This window comes from Acanthopagrus latus, chromosome 13 (assembly GCF_904848185.1).
Source record: "Acanthopagrus latus isolate v.2019 chromosome 13, fAcaLat1.1, whole genome shotgun sequence".
Taxonomy (NCBI): domain Eukaryota; kingdom Metazoa; phylum Chordata; class Actinopteri; order Spariformes; family Sparidae; genus Acanthopagrus; species Acanthopagrus latus.
In genome coordinates this window covers 20,604,131-20,624,846 of record NC_051051.1, presented here as the reverse complement: position 1 = coordinate 20,624,846, position 20,716 = coordinate 20,604,131, and the positions used below count along the sequence as shown (strand labels likewise).

General features: G+C 42.3%; 3 protein-coding genes across 11 annotated transcripts; 1 reads left to right on the top strand and 2 right to left on the bottom strand.

Moving 5' to 3' along the window:
- Positions 1-14: 14 nt before the first annotated feature.
- Positions 15-5,185, bottom strand: mat2b (methionine adenosyltransferase II, beta). Of its 2 annotated transcripts, none has more exons than XM_037119272.1 (7): positions 5,008-5,185; positions 3,553-3,747; positions 3,334-3,448; positions 2,867-3,019; positions 2,412-2,605; positions 1,963-2,076; positions 15-1,733 (listed from the first exon to the last, which is right to left on the bottom strand). In XM_037119272.1, the coding sequence occupies exons 1-7, from the start codon at positions 5,035-5,037 to the stop codon at positions 1,560-1,562; spliced, it is 975 nt and encodes a 324-aa protein (XP_036975167.1). In that variant the 5' UTR covers positions 5,038-5,185; the 3' UTR covers positions 15-1,559. The 2 variants fall into 2 exon arrangements, with proteins under 2 accessions (XP_036975167.1, XP_036975166.1); XM_037119271.1 differs by lacking the exon at positions 5,008-5,185 and adding an exon at positions 4,504-4,643.
- On the top strand, positions 3,754-13,035 carry prob1 (proline-rich basic protein 1). Of its 8 annotated transcripts, XM_037119267.1 has the most exons (6): positions 3,754-4,106; positions 6,821-6,946; positions 8,017-8,467; positions 8,588-8,689; positions 8,765-8,960; positions 9,311-13,035. In XM_037119267.1, the coding sequence occupies exons 3-6, from the start codon at positions 8,081-8,083 to the stop codon at positions 10,897-10,899; spliced, it is 2,274 nt and encodes a 757-aa protein (XP_036975162.1). In that variant the 5' UTR covers positions 3,754-4,106; positions 6,821-6,946; positions 8,017-8,080; the 3' UTR covers positions 10,900-13,035. The 8 variants fall into 8 exon arrangements, with proteins under 8 accessions (XP_036975162.1, XP_036975163.1, XP_036975156.1 ...); XM_037119268.1 differs by having other exon boundaries at positions 8,220-8,467; positions 8,588-8,960; XM_037119261.1 differs by having other exon boundaries at positions 8,588-8,960.
- slc23a1 (solute carrier family 23 member 1) lies at positions 13,020-20,545 on the bottom strand. Its single transcript, XM_037119270.1, has 14 exons — positions 20,431-20,545; positions 19,121-19,294; positions 18,348-18,505; positions 18,160-18,248; positions 17,990-18,057; positions 17,715-17,896; positions 17,473-17,593; positions 16,288-16,444; positions 15,966-16,113; positions 15,782-15,887; positions 14,910-15,039; positions 13,842-13,985; positions 13,671-13,766; positions 13,020-13,592 (listed from the first exon to the last, which is right to left on the bottom strand). Exons 1-14 carry the CDS (start codon positions 20,446-20,448, stop codon positions 13,360-13,362), a joined length of 1,824 nt encoding a protein of 607 aa, XP_036975165.1. The 5' UTR covers positions 20,449-20,545; the 3' UTR covers positions 13,020-13,359.
- Positions 20,546-20,716: the final 171 nt, after the last annotated feature.

Genomic DNA, 20,716 nt, shown 5'->3' with positions numbered 1-20,716 from the left:
GACAAAAACTCAGATTCAGTATTTTGATTGTTTAATGTGAGTAGCTGAGTCATTTCCAACAACAAACAGCCAACATCAACTATAATATAATAACAGTACAATATCATACGTGTGTAATTTTCACCATTTAAATTAAATATCCCGAATCCATCGAGTGGAGTTTGTCCTCTGTAGGATACAGTAGATCTCACATCAAATACAATTCTTAACTGACTCAAGTGTTGAACAGAAATTGAGAAGTCTCTTTGAATGCCGACAACCTCAATTACGCAAAATACATCAGTAGTTAAAACACTTAGTTCAAAAACGTAACTAAAAAAGACGTTAGATGTAAGACTCCTCAGACGCACAAGCACACGGACACACAGTGAAAGAGGTTTGTAGATTGAGTTGGTCTCACTTTGTTCCCACAGTTACATACTGTTCCGTCTCCACAGGAACAACAACAACCCATCAGATTAAAACCCAACAATAATCTGATTTTAACTTGAACCTGCAGACAGAACTCTGAGTTTAATGAGTAATCACGACACACATATATTGTTTATATATGGCACATACTGTATACTGTAGATATAGTGGCAAATTAGTGTCTGTCTCTGTCTGTCTGTCTGTCTCCTCAAGTTCCACCCACACAGTTGGCCGTGGCCTATGACAGCTGTCAATCAGCAGGGGCACAGAAGATTTGTGTTTTCATTGGTCCACTTCTGATACTCATCACCTGAGAGACACCTGCTGACAGCATCATTTAATAAACATACAAGGTTATGAGAGCACCTGAATGCATCACCACACAGCCCAGAGGATTTTGGGATTTCTAGGACAGACTGGTCCAGTTAAAGACTTGTTAATCAGTCAAGCCTTTAGATTGGTCGTAACCTTGTCAATTTATTATGATGTCATTGGACTGCAGGGGGTGGAGCCTGAAATGTGATGTAGATGGTGGAAACGTCTACCTGTCTGTGTGTGTGTCTTGCATCTAAGCTGTCTGTCTGCCTCTCCACCGTCTGTCTGTAAATAACAGATTTTCTAAATCTGTTTTTTGTCTGCCTGTCTGTCGATAACTGCCTGTTTGTCCCTTTCTGTCTGTCTGTGTCTCTGTGTCTGTCTGTCTCTACCTGTCTGTCTGTGTCAACCGGTCTGTGTCTAACTGCTTGCCTGCAGCTACCTGTCCATCTGTCTATCTCGCTCTTTCTGTGAATTTTCTCCCCACTCTGTCTATCTGAACCTCTCTGTGTCTAACTGTGTGTCTATGTCTACTTGTCTGTCTTACCTGCAACTACCTGTCTCTAACGGTCTGTATATCCGACCCATTTGTATTGTCTGCATCCATTTGTCTCCACCAGTCTGTCATTTTGTACCCATCTGTCTGTCTCAGCCTGTCAGTCTTTCTTTACCTGCCTGTTTGTAACAGCGTGTCTGTGTCAACTTGTCTATCTTGTCTGTTTTGTCTATCTTTCTCCATCTTCCCGTCTGTAACTGTCCGTCAATCTGTCTCTACTTGTTTTTCTTTTCTACCCGCCTGTCTGTCTGTCCATCTATCTGTACCCGTCTGTGTGTCAGTGGAAGACGGTCTGTCTCCAGCGTTTGTCAGGCGTGAATGGCCACAGACAGTCGGTGATGGCCGCCGTGAATGGTCGCGGTTCGACGCTCAGGTTCAGCAGCTCCAGACGGGAACAGTTTAACTGACTGTTGATGGGACGAAGAGTCGACGTCGCCAGCTGCTCCGTCAGCTGCAGACAGACAGACAGGATTACTTGTACCAGAAAATTATTGAAATACTTCAAAATACTACAAATACTGTAATGTATTCATACTAGAAATCATTTACACTACAAGCACTTCACTGATTAGCCAAAACAGTAACAGCCACTGACAGGTGAAGAGAATAAGCGATTAATCTGTTAATGGGTGGGACTTTAGATGTAGAGGTATTCAATATGTTGATCAATGTCCATTTACAGGAATGAGGTGGTTGGACGGCAGGTTGAAGGCCTGAGCGATCGCAATGGCCATCTCATATTTGGTCATCTGCTCTTTGGCTGAGAAGTGAAAGATTCCTCTAATAGATGGGTCCTGGAAGAGAAACAGACAGGTGGTGAGACAGGAAGACAGAAAAGAGACAGACAGGTGATGAGACAGGCAGAGGGAGGAGAGAGAGACAGGTAGTTAGAGGCAGATAGAAGGGACACAGTCAGGTGGTGAGATGAGCAGAGAGGAGAGACAAACAGATGGTGAGACAGGCAAAAAGTAAGAAGAGAGACCAACAGGTTGCGAGACAGACAGGTGGTGAGACGGGCAGGGTGAGGAGAAACAGGTGTTTATGCAGCTGTGTCTCTCCCTCTCTCATTCAGTCGCACAGTTACCTCTCTCTCTCTCTCTCTCTTTCAGACACACAGACAGTTATGCACCTGTCTTGCTCTCTCAGACAGTTTCCTGCAGACAGCAGCGACGTCTCGTGTGTCGGTGGGGAACCTCTGCTGGCAGTGATCCAGGGTGCAGCTCTCCGTCGCCTCCTGGACTTTGAGCCACAGTGATGTCACGGCACTCTCAGACACCGACTCCACCTCCCCGAACAGAACCGGCACCCGCAGCACCACCGCACCTGACATACAGACAGGCGAGAGAGGGGCATTTGTGAGACAGACAGGTGAGAGAAGGGCATGCGAGAGACAGACAGGTGTGAGACAGATAAACAGGTGAGAGAGAGACAGGTGAGAGCACAGAAGGGCGAGGTCACAGACACTCATAAGAACACAGCCAGAGAGAGACAGTCAGACAGAAAAAAAGAAAACAAATGAGACGAAGACAGACAGGTGAAATACAGACACATGGTGATAGATATTGAGGTAAGACAGACAACTACCTGGACAGTGTCTGAGCGTCTCTCTCTCTCCCTCCAGTTTGCTGCGTCCATAAACGTTGAGAGGATTGGGACTGTCGTCTTCTCCATACGGAGGATTCCTCCCATCAAACACGTAGTCGGTGCTGATGTAGAGGAAGAACGCCCCACATGCAGCTGCATCACACACACACGCACGCACACGCACACACACACACACAGTTAAAGAGACAGCGAAGTGGATAACAATATCACGTCTTTGTTAGGACTGGTGAAAACAGATCGCAGCTAAGTGATAATCTGATATTCATTATCAGGAAGATGATGTAGATTTTATAATCAAATCGTTCAATCGATGAACCTCAATCTAAATACATCAGAGCTAGATAAATATGTCACACAGACACTCTGATAAATAACAACAAATAAATCATTCAATGTATTTATTGTAAAGACTAAAGAAACGTGAGGTCAACAGGTGGATCACCTACCTGCCTCCTTGGCCAGCGTGCTTGTGGCATGCACATTGAGATTCACAGCTGCTTCAGTGTGTCTCTCAACAATATCTGGACGTCTCTCTGCTGCACAGTGGACGATCACATCAGGCTAAAACACATTTATGTCAAATGTAATTAGATCATCCAGCTCCACTGTGTGGCCCTGTACTGTGCGTGTAGCAGTGTAGGGTGGAGCACTGCAGAGTGCAGTACCTTGTATTCTTGCAGCAGTCCTCTGATGGCGTCCTCATCTGTGAGGTCACAGCGGAGGAGACGGGGCCTGGCCCTCCTGTATCCAGTCCCAATAACCAACCAGCCACTGTTCTGGAACTCTTTGTAGACGGCTCGACCCAGAAGACCTGTTGCCCCGGTAACCAAGACCTTGGGAGCTGGGCCCATAGCCTCGTCCTGCAGTGAACAGTGCTACGTCAGAACTACATCAATATCATCACAATATCAATCAGTGCAACATTTACTTCCTGTCCAGAGTCTCATAGACAAATTATCGTACAATTATCAGAGTTATGTAGTGATTAATTATCTAATTTAGATATTTAGAGAGGAGGGACAGGTAATGAGAGAGGCACGGTAAGGAGACACAGACAAGTTGTGAAAAAGGTAAAGCGAGAAGAGACAAACACTGTGAGAGCGCGAGAGGGAGGATGGGTGACAAGTGGTGAGAAAGGAGTACGGATAGACATGTGATGAGACAGACAGATGGAGATAAAAGATACAGGCTGTGAGACAGCAGAGTGAGGAAGAGACAGGTGGGTACAAGTAGGAGAGGAGAGACAGGCAGAGGAAGGATGAGGCACACAGGTGGCCAGACAGGCAGAGAGGAGATTCATATACTGATTTATATATTCATAAATGTTTTTGAAAAAGAAATGTAAATGTCTTTGGTCATTAAACTTCATTGAAAAGTACATACGTAAAAAAAAAAGAAGCACTACAGTAAATGGTTCTATTTACAATTAAACAATCGATCAATAATTGATCGAATATTCTTCCAGCTGGTGTTTTTAAAACTTGGTGTTGACAGTTACAGTTTAAATTACACTTGTTAATTATTGAAAACATTGCCAGGACCTTAGGGGACCTGCCACAAGTTCACCTCCCTCTATAAACCGTTAGCAAGCTAGCTGTTTACAGGTGAGTATTTACCTGAACCAGCTGCACGCGGCCCGGGCTGAACATAATCTTCAATTCACGGCTCATATCTTCCCTGTCTGACAAGATGTGTTGCGGATATTTATGATTTATTATTTATCGATATCTATCACTCAGCTGCTCCCCGATTTTCTGATGCGCAGTTTGTTTTCTCTCTTCCGCTTCCGCTCTTAACGATGGGCTGTTTGCCGTAAAGCAGCTGTCGCGGTGATTCTAGCCGGTTAGCATACAGGCTAACAGGCTAATAGATGTCAGTGCAGGTAAACGGAATAACGACAAATACATGGAAAGTGGAATGACGCAGTTCTTATTAGTAAGTTCTGTTTGTTGACCTTGTCTTCATGTCGATGATAACACTGGCGCTATAACCAGTGGACGTATATGTCTATGCTAAAACCTGAATAAAACCGATCTGAGACCAGATTTACACAGTGACAGTGTTCCTCACAACACCCGTGTTTGAGCTGAGGCTGCTGACAACACAAGCCGTGAATTTACCTCCGATCCTCCTACATCAAATCCAGGCATCTCATCGAGCTCACTGGCCAGCAGAGACCAGTAGAAAACCTTCCAGTGAAGCCGAGTGTTTTAAACAGTCCGTAATTCCCATAAAAACACTCTTCTTCCTCTGCCGTTTCTGCTTTTTTTTTTCTTCTTCTTCCTATTCATTGAGGGATCGCAAACTAACTTGATGAACACCGCCACCTACTGTATCGCAGTGTGTCGGTCAATGGCCTGTATGGGTTGAGAGCAACTAAGTCAGTGTAATCAGGTACTGTACTTTTGTACAATTTCGCGATATGTGTCAGATATTTTCCTCTACTCCATAATAAATCATAGGGAAATCAGAAACTGCTTTATCAGCCAAGTACGTGTAAAGAAACAAGGAATTTGACTCTGTTTAAATTTGCTCTCAGTGTACAGGGATCTCCATTTAAACAATAAATATAAAAATGAAAAAAATAAGTCACACTTTAAGACTAATATGTACCTACTCTACCTTTTACCCCATGACACTGATTTTAATGCCAGTTGCTATGTTTCAAATGAAGATTTTACATGATAAATGTCATTTTTTACAAGACTACGCCAGTGGTTTCAAACATTTTTTTGAATAAAAAACCTTTTCAGACATGATTTTTTGCAAAACTTCACACAGTCCAGATAAAAGCCAAGATATTACATAAAATAAATTACATACAAACTCACAATAAAAGATCATAGTTTTAAAAAATAATCATCAGTGTGAAGTGCTAAACTTTATTTTAGAAAAAAAACAGGATGATTTCGTTTTCATACACATGAAGGCAGCTAATAAATGTATCCATAAGATTTCTTAAAACAGCTTGGGTAGCACTGACTCCTGCAGCAGCAAACATTTGACTTGCTCTATTCCATCTAGGTCTCCTAAGTAATATTCTCAAGGCATTGCTTTAAGCTACTTGAAGATGTGTGATTCAAATAACTTGTTGAGGCCCAGAGTTACTTATAAGATGGAGAGAATTGCTAGGTACGTAATAACCAAAATGGTGAGGTTACAGTGACCTTGACATTTGACCACCAAATTGTAATCAATTTAGCCCTGAGTCCGATGGGATGTCTCTGTCAAATTTTAAAACAATTCCACAGGGTTCTCCTGAAATATGGTGTTCATGAGAATGCAATGCAATGAAATCACAGTGACTTTGACCTTGGACCACCAAAATCTAATCAGTTCAAGTCCAAGTGGAGATTTGCGCTAAATTTGAAGAAATTTTTGCAATAATGAGATGTATGTATGTACATATGCACAGACATACTGATGGATGGACAGATGGACTGAGGGACAGTGAATCCAAAACCATAACAGTGGCGCCGTTGCTGGTGTGGAGGTATAAAAGCATTTGTCTTCTTGCTGGGGAAACCCCTCGAGGTCCCTGGGGGTTCCCGTACCCCAACTTTAGCAGCTAATGAGCCAATGATCCTACTGTTGCCATGTTCTGCATCCAACACTACAATGTTGTCATGGTGACAGGTGAGGGACACTTTGACTTGGAGGGTTAAACATCAGCTACATGTGACTGAGGTGTTGAGACACACACACACACACACACACACACACACACACACACACACACACACACACGATGGTGGGGGTGGTTGGGGGGTCGAACTGCAGCCTCGTCTGTCAATCACCTCCTAAAAATAGAAACCTGCAGTCTGATACCGGCTCTCTCTCTCTGTTTATCTGTATGTCTCTTGACCGTCCTTTCCCTCTCTCTAAGCCTGCAGTCTGTCACTAACACTCAACCTCTCACTCTCCCTCCTGCAGGACAGTTGGTGTCGTTGCTCCAAGCCACTGTTGAAGACTGAACTGAAACAAACAGGATCACACGCAGACCCCTCTGAGAGACGGAATCGCCCAACAGGACACTAAACTGGACTGGATCTTATCCTGGTAAACTAAATGGCCAAGTTCAGATTAATACATTAATGGATTATAATTGCTAATTGTTAATGCATTAATAATTAGCACTACAAAAAATACTTCATATTGTCAAGTACTTAATTTATAAAAGTCCATAATAATCCATTAGTTGAGGCAGATTAATCTGTAAATTAACTTGTAGCTAATGTTGTTAAATACTTGGTTGAAAAACGTACCCAACAGTCATACTTAAGTAAAAGTAAATATTGTCTTAAAACATCACTTTTGTAAAACTGAAAGTCAGCAACACAAATAGTATGTAAAGTAGCTGATATTAAATGTTGTTTGCTATCAAAAGTAATTTTCTGTCAAATAATGTACTTACAAGTACAAGCAACATTTTAGTTATTTGTATGTATATACTGTATAATAGCTATCACAGCCTGGCAATTTATCTAATTTGATGTTCCCAATTAAATAGATAAACTCATAATTAATTGCATTACTTTTGGCTCTGATTATTTACAACACTTAATACTATAATGTTTAAATTAATGCACTCAGTTACATTCTACCAATGAATGTGAATGTATAAAAAAGCAGTAATGAACATAAATTAGATGTTTATGTATATGTATAAGTGTGCTGTTAGCTGTAAACAATACATATAGTGTGAAGAAATCTGAATTTATATAAAAAGAGAATAATTATGTACAGCATCTATATCTATACACGCCTATATACCAGACCAGTTCAACTGTCAACAATTCTCCCCTTTTACAACCTCATTTTGGCCCCAAACACTTTTACACATTTTTTCAAATCTGGAGCTTCAAAGAAAGAAGTTGAATAGACCTGCTGTATACAATATATGTATACAGCAAGCAGAAATCATTATTGGTAGTGCATGATGATATGTACATGTTAAAAACGGCGCCTTTAAAACTGTGAAAATATATCAGATTGATGGCCTGTGGTGGAAAGTAGTGGATAGTGGCATCATCTTCGTACAGGTGGATTTTGAGTAGGCTATTAAATAACGCTATCAATTGCATAAAAGTGGATTCTGGATAGTAAATGACTGTATCATCTGCATACAGGTGGAATCTCAGTATTAAATAATCCATCAGATCAAATATTCTGAATAATCAGAAACTATAAACTATGAGCACCGGATTGAACAGAGGAGGAGGAGGAGGAAGAGGAGGGAGGGAGTTCTTCCTCAGCAGTCATCGCTGTCCTGAAGTTGACATGCTGCCTCATCACAACTCAGAGACACAAATTACTCCGCCATGTTCAACAGTTCCCTCTGTGAAGAACCCCGAGGTCACTTGTACTCGTCAGTCTGAGGTGAATTACCTGGATGTCTCCTCCACCTCTTACTCTGAGGAAGAGGAGGAGGAGGAAGAGGAGGAGGAAGAGGGGAGCATCAGCGAGTGGTCGGAGGAGGACCTCTCACTCCACTTCTCACCCTCAGTCATCCTCCCATCAGACGATGAGTCTGATCCAGAGAGCGGCTTCGAGTGTGTCGATATTACCATGGAAACACTGGTGAGTTTATCACTAACAGACTGAGTAACAAACAAATAACAAACTCACTAACTAACAGTCAAATTTAATCTTTTGGTCTTTTGATAAGTCTATCATATTCTGTTTTCACCTGCTGTCCAGGTGAACAGTCACGAGGGCGGGGGGTTAAAAATGGTCCCCAAGCGACAGATTCAACTGAAGAAGAAGACAGACGCTGAGAAGGAGAAAGCTGAGAAACTGCAGGTAAGTCTCCTATCTGTTCACTATTCTCAACTTGTCTGCCTACCTGTTTGTCTGTTTACCTGTCCACACTTCCAGGTTATACAGAAGGATGGGCCAGTTTCTAACAGTGAGGTGTCAGCCAATGAGTCGCTATGTCCCGTGATCTGTCAGCGCCCTGATCTATTGCTACGTCAACACAGTATGCCCGCTGCTCTCCAGACGCACTCAACAATCAGTGGTGATGTCGACAGCCACAGGGTCTACAAGGGCTTGGTTGCAGGGGCCAGTCAAGGTAATAATGCCTGTGCTTCTCAGGAAGCTTCATCCACCACTGCCTGTACTTGTCAACTTTAAAGTGAGACCTAACACTAACCCTAAGATAAAAATGTTCAATTGACCTCCAGTGCCTTGTTAAGGTAAAGTTTGATTTAGATTTAAAACCAAGCAATTGGATTTTGAAGGCATCATCCACCCACCTTTGCCTCTGATTAGCTTACACTGACATTCTTACCCCAACCCTTACCAATCACCATATCATAGCCTCAGCCCTAACCAGACCAACCATAAGCACACCTTCGCTATCCTTGGAAAAAAATGTAATGAAGGTTTTCTCTTTGGTATATATTGGTTTGTTGTTTTTAGGGTTACCTGGTGGAGGAAACTCAAGGCAGCGACTTCAGAAGTCTTTCTCTTTGGATGAAACCAAAACAAAGATGGCTTCCTGCATCATTAAGAGTGTTCTGTCCAAGAAGATGCAGGAGGAGCAAAAGAACTCTAAAACCTCCCATCTGCAGAAGAAATCAGCGGTGTTAACCAGCCTCCCTCAGCCTGCAGACCAGCAGAGGTTGAGGGACGGGGGAGGAAGTAAGACGGGTGGAGGTATTCCTAAAGCCCCAGTTCATGTGGTGAGAGACGTGAGGAGTTTAGTTAAAAACATCCGTAGCCTCTCATTCTCCGCTGCTGAAAACAACAACAAGCTAACAAGTATTAAGGTGATTGCTCAGGAGGAAAGCCCCCCACCTACATATCAGCAGGCTGTGGGGGTCAAAGATCATGATGAAATGAAGAGGAAGTGTAAGGCTTCAAATCACAGCAGCTCCACTGGAGGACACATCACCAAAGTCGCTTCATCTCTCAGCCAATCACAGGACAGGAAGCAGAGCAAAACGATCAGTCGTCCAATCACACAGCAGAGACGAGGCAGTGAACCAATAATAAACAGAAGTAAGGTGGATGATGTCACCTGGCCTGTTGAGTTGTTAGATCTTCCAACCAACACACCCACTAGTAAACCCCTCTCACAGCTCAGCCAATCAGAGAGGGTCGGAGGTGTGAGTCTCCAGGCAATGACCTCCCTTCCTCATCCCCCCTTGACCTCCAGACACCCTGAGAGCACCCAGGAACGTGTCTCCATCATGGGTGTGACCTCTCAGTTTCCCCCCAACTCCTCCCAACAGCTCCTCCACCCTTGTTTCTACACCCCCACTCCCCTGCCTGCTTTCCCCCCAACCCTGCACCCTCACGTGGGGAAGGTCAGCTACTTACAGACCCCAGTGAGCTACATTCAGACCCAGCTGCAGCCTCCACCTGCTTCCACACTCCATATGATGAGGAGGTCTGAGGAGAACCAAAGCAGGTCTACTGGAAACACCCCAGACGAGCAAGACCGCTTCATTAACACCTATCCAGCTCACCGGACCAGGGTCACTGGCGACCACGAGAGCAACAGCAACACAGTGACACCTGCAACAGAGGAGCAACATGAGCAACAGAAACATCAGCAGCAGCCGTTTCTGTGTAGCGTTCAGGGTTGTCTACCTGCACAGGTGGGTAGTGACTTACTCCTGGACATCACGGGTTCCAATGCAGGACCTGGGACCCTCCTCAGTGGCCCTGCACCTTGTCATGTAATGTTAGATCCTAAAAGTGGGCGGTGCTTCTATGTGGACATGCCCCCACAGCCTCAGAGAAAGATGCTGCTGGATCCAGAAACCGGTCAGTACGTCCAGGTGTTCCTACCTGCAGCCAGCTCTGCCCCCAACAATGGGGTGGTCCCAGTGCGCTGCGCGAACCCCGTCCCTTTTGCCCCTTCCATGATCAACCCTGCCCCCACTGTCTTGTCACTGATGCAATTCCAGCCAACTGTTGCGATGTCACCTATGTATGCCACTCCATGTCTCCCCTTCACCCTGCACACACCATCAGTTCACTTCACACATACAGCACCATGATGACATGTATGATGACATGCCATGTGTATCTGCAGCTTGAGATTTAATTTCCCTCTTGGTGGCGGAAATTTACATTCACTAGTACAGCAGTTAAGTGCTACTTCCTACTTCTACTCCACTATATTTCACTCCACTTTATACTTCACTGCATTTATTTGTAGACTTTAGTTACTATTACTTTGAAATTGAAACAGCCCAGGCTCAAGCCAAAGCACATAATAGACCCACCAATCTGTTCGAGGTCAGTGAATTAGAGTAACAGTACATGCGTGTCTGAAAATGCAGTACCAGTAGGGGGCGATAATGATGTAAGACGAGGACAAATTTAGTAGAAAGAGCCAGAAAGTTTTTGTTGGATTGGAGTTTGTTAGTAAGGTAAGATGGTCCTGAAACTATGACCTTTTTCTAAACCTAACCAAGTTGTTTAGGTGTATTTATTTTGAAAGTCTAACTGGATGTTGCAAGTTTATTAATGACCAAGGAATGTGAGATGTTGTTTTCAGGGGTAGTATGGCCAAATGAGGCAGTGACAAGGTGGACGGATGGTTCTATTATATGGTTTGGTGTGATATGAAGCTGTTGAAAAGCTAGAATGAGAATATGCTGCTATACATTAAATTAAACTGCCAAACAGTATAAAAATACATCAAATTAACTTTACTGCAACCAACTACAACCTTAAAATGTCTGACATTATGATTTAAAATAATATAACAACCTTAGCTCCCATTTGGCTGCTTGACTGAGAATGAACACTTTCAGCAAATTTTCTCTTCTTTTGAATGCAGGGCTAAATACTTCTTCCATCACTGCTACCTCTCTCTTTTCATACCCACCACCAACACCCACCGAACTCCTTATCCTTCAAAACCTATGTGGTATTTTTTTATTGGCACCTTTTATTCATGTATTTATTTATTTATATTTGTCTATATGAGTTTTGTGAGCATGCTGTATTATACATGTGGGGTTTGATCGCACTTTATTGAATACAAATCCTTCCTTTCTTTTTTAATACAGAATTCAGAAGTATTGATGATCTGAAACAGTTGATGAATGTATAAAGGTTTTGGCTCTTGAAACAAAACAAAATAAGATTTGAGATAAAGAGGTGATATTATGTAAAAAAAACAACAACAACAACAACAAAAAAACAATTAACTGTCATGTACTGTAAGCTGATGCAGCAGCTGAAGTAACAGCTGACTGCTTGTTGTCACTGTGTTTATTGGTTATTGATAGTGATGTATTTGTTTGCCCAACAAGCCAATATCCACCTCTCACTATGACATTATTTCACCTCATTGTTTTGGGTTGTTTGATTTTATTTTTTACACAATTTTTTACAGACGTTTGGTGCTTTTTACAGATTTTTCCCTGAAAGTTTACAATGTGACACACATGAAGAGATGACAAAGGCTAAAGAGAAAAAAAAACCCTTACTTTCTCAGTGGCATATTGGCAGCATATTGGCTTTATTAAGAAGAGAAAATAATCACAGCATAAAATGATTACAGTTTTTTAAAATTTTAAAGTTTAGACTTTAACAATCAGAATTAAAATGAAAATTGTTCATACATTTGTCAATAAAAATATTTTATGTCACTTTTTGCACAATTTTTTTTACAGTGCTTACTCTGTAACAACAAAATGCTATCTATTTTCTGACGTTTTAAATAAAAACAAATAAAAAGTAAGAACTTCTTTCTCAGTTTCTTGCACAGTTTCGTGAGGTCATGAAAACGCTGAGCAATTTACAGCAGATTCTTTGTTGTCTTGAGTTAAAGTACAATTTGATAAAAAGACATGAAAAAAAGCCATTGTGCACATCCCCTCGTCCGTCAAAGTTATAAGGGGTATCAACAAGCTGTGCCATCCCACTGAGGGACAGTTCTGATTGCCTTGTTAAACATGAGCAATTTGCTGACTGTAGAATTTGTAAATGTGAAGAGCAGCTTGATCCTTTGATGAAACTTCTGAAGGTTTCTGATGATTGTCTGTTAATGGAGCATGTGACAGAATATGAAGCTCTGTCGTTGGATGTTTGTTAGTGAAATGTACCATGGAGGTTTTACTTCTGTCCTTCAGTTTTAATGCTCACAGGCTTATCGAGGCTTTGATTTTTTTTTTTTTTTTAAACCAAAGAAACAAAAATGTTCTAACATAGTTGTTCATCTTTTGTTCTGATATGACACCTGCAAGAGCATCATGTTGATCTAAACTGTAACATCATCAATGAGAAATACTGAAAAATCTATCCACTCTTCACACCCAGTGACATAATTACTGCTACGCATTAATCAATCTCTGAATTAAAATCCAACAAGGCAGCTTCTCTGCTTCCTCTGCTTTTTAGTAAACGCAGCATCAGCTGATAAATAAATCTCAATCTCAACATTCTGATGTCTCTGATATGACAGATTTAATTTAATTTCAGTCACAGGTTTGATTCCCGCTCAGTCACACCTTGGTACTGGGTAGGTTGATGTCAGTGGGTTCCTCTTGCTCTTCCTGCTCAAGTGTCGATGGGTTGTCTGACTCCCTGAAACCTGTGAAGGTTGGGCTGATGGGAAACCGTCTGAGCCATCGGATTCGCCTGATTGCATTCATCCCCAGAGGAAAATCATAGGTGGAAGATGAGGAGGAGGAGGAGGAAGACCTCCAGTGGATTAAACCTCGTTCTTCTCTGGAACCTGAAGGGACACACACACAGTGTTTATATGTATGTCCATGTGTGTATGTCTGTGTATTTTTGTTTGTAAGTGTGTTACCTGGTATTGTGTTGTCGAGACAAAAAGCCAGAAAACCTCCAACAAACATCTCAGTGGACAGAAGAACGGTCAGGATCTGATCAAGTTCTGCAAGACCTGAACACACAGAAATTGTCTGTGGGAGCCACATCTAACAGTTGATCTACATTACAAATACACAAGCACACAAACCTGTTTTGATGGCATTGGGGTGTGTGTCCATATACGCTGGCAGAGTCAGACCGAAGAATATCGAGAACCCAAGAACAAAAAGATTTCTGGACGAGTTCAAATCCACCAGCTGCAGGTTAGAAAGACCGACAGCTGTGATCATACCTGAGAAACACCAACACACCTAAATTATTATTACATCACTAACACACCTCTATTTACACATGTTACCTGTCGCCCTTTGCACACAGAGTAGTCGCATTATCGCATTATCACACAGAGCCATGCACCTCCAGTATAAAGACACACGTCTTAATTCTCATAGAAAGCCGGCGCTGCAGATCTGCAGATCAGAGGCATGACAGTCCATGTCCTGATGATGTCTGTGTGTTTTTTTCAAGGTGTTTTCCCCATGTCCTCCTCTTAATCTAGACTTGTACCCGCTGACTGTTTATAATCATATGGGTGCTGTTATAAGGTGTTGTGTTGTGAAACATCCTGGAGGGTGACAAACTTATGTTTTTGGCTCTAAATTACTTGATTGCATAATCACCACCAGTAAACAGGAAGCTGTCTGACTCTGTCACTCTCAGGGAGGGATACTGTTTTCTGGGGGAAAGTTCAATGATGTCTCGGTCAGGAGGGCAGATCGTCACAGTGATTTTTTTCAAGACAACACAGTTGCTGTCCTCAATTTTTTGCCAAAGACAGACGCTGTTCTTTGGACAGAAATGTGACGAAGAGTTGGTAGGACAGACAGGCTGACAGACACTCCTCCATGTATAACAGCGTTTTGTTTTTTTTTACTCATTGCCAAAGACACTACCAGTTACAATACTGTTTTTTGGTCCTGTAATGTTGACTATCAGATCGACACGCCCCCTCTCTGCACCGCCAGTTTATCCATTCACACAGATTAGGTCGCCAATGCTGTGCCACTGATACTAATTGCAGAGGCACATCAGCGCCAGAGTGAAATTTCATTCCTCACCGCATCCGAGACTTTCTCATGGAATAGGATGTGGAGAATTAGCACAGGATCCCCATACTCAAAGGGCAGTGTGAATAGGCCTTGCATCTGTGACTCACCAAACAGTGTGCAGAACATTCCTCCAAGGATTGGATCTGGCAGCGAGGCGAAGAGAGCCGTGAACTTTCCAACGGATCCCAAAAGGAACATGATGCCTGCTCCATACTGCACCACCCGCCTGCTACCCACCTGCACACAGATTCAACAGTTTAAACATTCATGTCATGAACTGACTGTAGAGGACATTTCTGTAGATGTCAGGAATACAGATGAGAGGTCACATGACTCTCTGAGGTCTGAGAACTAGTTGATGAGACCTGGGGACTGGTTACAGATGTCTGGGAACTAGTTAAACAGATTTGTGGGATAGATGTACTGACCGGGGGACTACTCACAGATGGATGGGTTGTTGAGACCTGAGGACTGGTTTCAAAGGTCTGAGGACTAGTTAAATAGGGCTGGGAGTAGTTGTAGAGACCTGGGGAATGGTTACAAAGCTCTGGCACTTGTTGCAGAGATCTGGGGACCAGTTGCAAAGGTCTGCAGACTAGTTGTAGATGGCTGGGAACTATCTCCAAGGGTCTGGACACTCATTACAGTGTCCAGACCCTTGTCTGAGAACTAGTTACAGAGGTCTGAATACTAGTCACAGAGACGTTGGGAATCGTTGCATAGGGCTGGAAACTAGTTGCAGTGGTCTGGGAACTAGTTAAAGGTCTGAGGACTAGTTGCAGAGACCTGGGGACTAGCTGCCATTCCAGGGAACTAATTCCACAGGTTTCAATACTAGCTGCAGAAACTTGAGCATGCTGACCCTTCATGATCAGGAACATCAGAAAACAACAGAAAATCTGTCATCAATCAGCTCTCGTCCAGACCCAGTTAATTCCAATCAAACAATACTGTCGCAGGTGGGCAGGGCCTCAGTTACCTTGGTGATGCCCAGCACGCCTATATTTGGACTGGAGGAGGTGGAGCCATTTCCTGTCCCTAAAAGGCCAGCAATGATGCAGCAGACACCCTCAGTGAAGATTCCCCTGAAACAAGCAAACAAAAACCATCAAGCACCTGTGTGCGCAGTCTGACAGGTAAGGTTATTTTACTTTCCAGCTTACCTGTTGATGGCATGGATAGGAGGGGGTGTTGCTCCAGACAATCGAGCACAGGCGTAATAATCCCCAATGGACTCCACAATACCTGCCATGGTTGCACTCAGCATTCCAAGAACCCCGGCAACTGTTACCACTGGCAACCCCCACTGGCCTATCAGAGACCAGAGGAAATGGGAAGTTCATTTTAATTCGATTAATAACTGACTGTTTCTGCCCAATTTTTAACTTGTGTTCCTATGTTCAAGTACAAAGGAAGTTCTTTGAAAGATAGACAATCAGTGGCCATCAGCTGTGAGGGCTGTGATTGCCTAGTGCTGTGTCTTACAGGGATAGGGGACTCTGAACCAGGGAGCTGAAGCCATAATGTCACCGCGGGCATCGGTCCGGGCCTTGTGTCCATAGTAATTGGGGTTGGTCGGCAACAGGTTGGTCAGAGTGAAAATGTAGCAAACGAGCCAAACCAACAGAATGGCAAGGATGATCTGAGAGAGACATGAAATTAAACTGAAATTCAAAAAGGTCAGAGAATCAGTCAGTCAGTTTCAACCAGCATTATTCACCCAGCTGTTTAATGTGCACCCGAATCACACCTATTGTCCTTTGGACATATAACATCACACTTTTTCAAGGAAGTTTTGATATAATCGACCCTCTTGTCTTGGCCGTAATGAATAACTGTTGAAACTCTGAAGTTGTCCCATGTAGTTTTAAATATGCTATTATATAATCTTTACCTAAGACACCGAACCTAAACCCATATGACCACCTTCCAAGATACCATTTATCTGAAAGATCTGTAAAAGTGTTATTTTCTCTACTACTTGAACACTTTCAACATCTTTGACAAATTCCGATCTGGGTTTAGAGCACTGCATATCACAAAATATGTTCAGCTCTGTATACTTTTGCTCTTCTGCATTTCAGGCTTGCTTGATGCTCATGCATCATTTGATACACTTGACCATAACTGTCTTCCAAAATGCCTAGAATGTGAAGTTGGTCTGAATGGCCCATGTCCCAGGTAGCGCACATTTGTCTTTCCAATATCAGCTTGACAAATAGGAGTTATGTTGGAAAGATTTAGTATGGAGAGTGTTTGGTAACTGGGAAGATGTTGGTGAGACGATGTAATCGCTTCCTATACGATGTCTTCCCAGAATAACTCACAGTGATTAACAGTGAAATAACAGTGATGGCAAGACGTACGTGTGCTATTGGGGTTAATAATGGTCTACATCCTACCTGAAAGAAATAACTTCTCAGTCAAAATGGGCCCGTCTCCCAATAAACTTGACATCCCAGCAGGGTTTGTTTTCAGGCCCTCTTTTATATTCAATATATATGCTTATCCTTTTGAGAAATACAACATTTTGCATCACTGTTTTCTGGACAATACACAATTTCATAAATAAACAGTTTGATGGACCAAGTAACATCGTCTGCTAAAATCATCACTTGACAGTTCGCCTGGTTCAGTTTTCAATTGTGTATTTGAGTTTTTTGTATTTACAGGAAACATCTTGAAGATTTGCACTCTGGTGGTGGCCAGTCCTTTCTTTCTGCTGTAATAAGGAACAGGAACTGATGTCGATCTCAGGTACTGCGCAAATAGCAAGATGAGCAAAATACACCTGTAGAGATTCAGAAAGAGGGAAAGAGAAACTGTTGGTCTGCCAAAAATGTTGCAGCTCATTTAGATTCAGTATTAGAGAAAGATAAAGACAAGGACAGCAGAAAAGACAGGTGTCTCACAATGCTGACAGTCCCCAGTGAGACCCGGCTCTGTCTCCAGCTGTGGTAAACACAGACAGGCCAATCAGTGAGACAGTTGGCGTGATGGTGAGCGGGCCAATGAACTCCAACAGCAAACCTGGCAGCCCACACAGACCAATCACAACCTCCACAACACTGGACATGATGATGGCCCCCTGGATCTGAAACACACACACACACACACACAAAAATCACATTTTAAATTGTTTGCATATTAATTATCTCTGTGACCGTTGCAAAATCATCTCTCATACCTCTCTGATGCGTGGCTGCCAGATGTGCGAGGTGTTGAGAGGAAGACTCCAGTTTCCATAAATCTCCTCTGCAGAGGAACAAACCAAAAAAATACTTTATTATCAGCATCATCATTATTTTTTTCGTTTAATTACTGAAAATTGACAGACAGACAGACAGACTGTCTCACCCTCACTGGGACACTTCCAGCGGTCCAGACTGAGGATGGCTTGTGCAGGAACCAGGAAGGCAAATGCACTGGCCTGGAACAGAGGAAGTCTGTACCCACACAAACACAAACAAGTACAAACATGTTAATCTAACCCAATTCCCAGTCTCACCTACCAACCCAGTCTTGCCTGACTCTCACAGACTCACCTGACTCCTACAGTGGTCTGGATCAGAGTTGTAATTCCAACGGTGGAGAAAATGGTTCCAATTAGCTGACTTATGGTGTTCTGGTCTCGTCCGACACACATGGCTTCAGCCAGAAGAAATGGTACTGCCACAGTGCCGCTGAAACATGTCAGGTAGTGCTGAGGATAGAGTGCAACAGTGGGCATCAACATCAATCCTTCCACGCTTGTGATGTTCAAAGTAGAAAAAAAAAACCTTACAAGTCATGATTCACACCCAAGCAATGACAAAACTCTTCAAATAAAACCCAGAAACATCCCAGACCAGTCTACACTAAGCCTAAAACTGAATCTAATGAGTTGACACCAAATAAAACCAATCTTACCCCAGTAAAATATGTGTCAACCCAGAACCCAGAACAACCTCAGTCTAATCTGAGTCTAATAGTGAATGTAACCTGTCTAAACCAAATCAGGCCAGTTTAATCCAAGTCTAACTCCAAATCTAACCGATGTTAACCAAATTCAGACCATTCTAAACCCAGTCATAAACTGTAGCTAACCAAATTGGACAAATCTAACCCCAGTCTAATTCCAGCGTAAATCCAAATCTACCTAATCTAAACTGAATTCAGACCAGTCTAAACCCAGTCTGAAACCTAATCTAACCAGTCTAAAACATATTAGACTAATCTATTACCATTCTCAACCCTGTCTAATCCTGGTCTAAAACTGTATCGAATCATGTTAAACTGGATCAGACCAGTTTAATCGCATCATGAATCCTGGTTATACCTGTAGTCCCAGGAGAATACACAGGTACCAGGGTGGGACATCTTCGATAGTGTAAATCATGTCTAATCCAGCCTTCGGCAAGCCTACTGGCTGTTTATTCTCTCCGTCTTCACCCAATGGGGGATTACCCATGTCTGCCTTGTGGCCCCGCTCCTCCACCGGGTAGTCACGAATCTGATTGGGTAGACAGACACACCTGTTACTAAAGGTAACTGCAGCACAAGCAGAAGTCGCAAAGTCATAAAAACAAGAAATACAGGATGAAAGATGATTGGAGTCATAAAATATGATTATAAATGACACACCCAAATGTTGTTAAAATATAATGATGATTAAAAAAAAAATCAAAAGAAAAAAAAAAAAATTAGTGTGCCGATAAAGTAGCTAATAAGAAAATGTCATCAGATGGTGTTTAATTTTTAGAAAACATTGGAGATGGTTCACAGCAGTCACCCTGTAACACTACATTTAAGACAGAAAATAAGGGAAAGCATGTAGGTGTCTCTTAAGAAACCAGCACAAAGATCAACTTTCATATAAAACCACATCAGGTTTTTTTTATTAACACACAATCGTATTTTTTTAATTGTCCCTTGCACAGTTACACATAGAAGAGAAAAATATGCGTACAACAAATATAGACACTGACAAATACTACTATTAGTAGAATGACTGTAAAAGTACTACACGTTTATGAGTTTTACTGGCTCACGTTTTTCAATAAACCATGGAATTCATTCACAGATCAGCAGTTTTACACACACACACACACACACACACACACACACACACACACACACACACACACACACACACACACCTTTTCTATGAATCACGGTGTCACAGTGACCCAGAAGAAACATCACATGGCTCCAATAGACAGTAACATTCAAGGACGCACAAGGTCCTTAAGTGATGTAACTTATCACTTTAATGTCACAACATGTTTTAAACATAGATGACATTCTACTGTTTTCAATTAAGTATATGTCAAAAAAGAATTCACATTTTTTGGGGGGGAGTTGTGCTTGTAAGTACTTACATTTCTGATGTTTTTACATTTTAATGTTTCATTTTTCTGCATCAATAAGGCACCTTTAAAAAATGTTATGAGATAACTTTTGTTGTTAATTGGCACTATATTGATAAAACTGACTGACTTGACCAAAATCTTCACAAGAATTAAATAAAGTTCTGAGAGTTTGAACCAAGTTTGCTCTGGTGGGCACAGAATTAAAACATACACCAAATTAACAAAGTAATCTGAAGTGATTTCACTGAAACGTCAATTCAATCAATAAGCAGTTTACCTTACAGTCGTCTTCCATTTCATCTGCAGCTGTCTGGCTTCCTGCTGGAAGATCGAGCAGTTAATATTGAAGAGGGAGAGAGAGAGAGAGAGAGAGAGAGAGAGAGAGAGAGAGAAAGGGGGGGGGGAGAGGGAGAGAGAGAGAAAGAAAAAGAGAGAGAGAGAGAGGAAGAGAGAATGTTTTTCAGGTGAAAGTCCACAGAGATTGACAACAGATTATTAACCATCTCTCTCACACAAACACATGCACACACACACTTACACACACACACACGCATACACACATG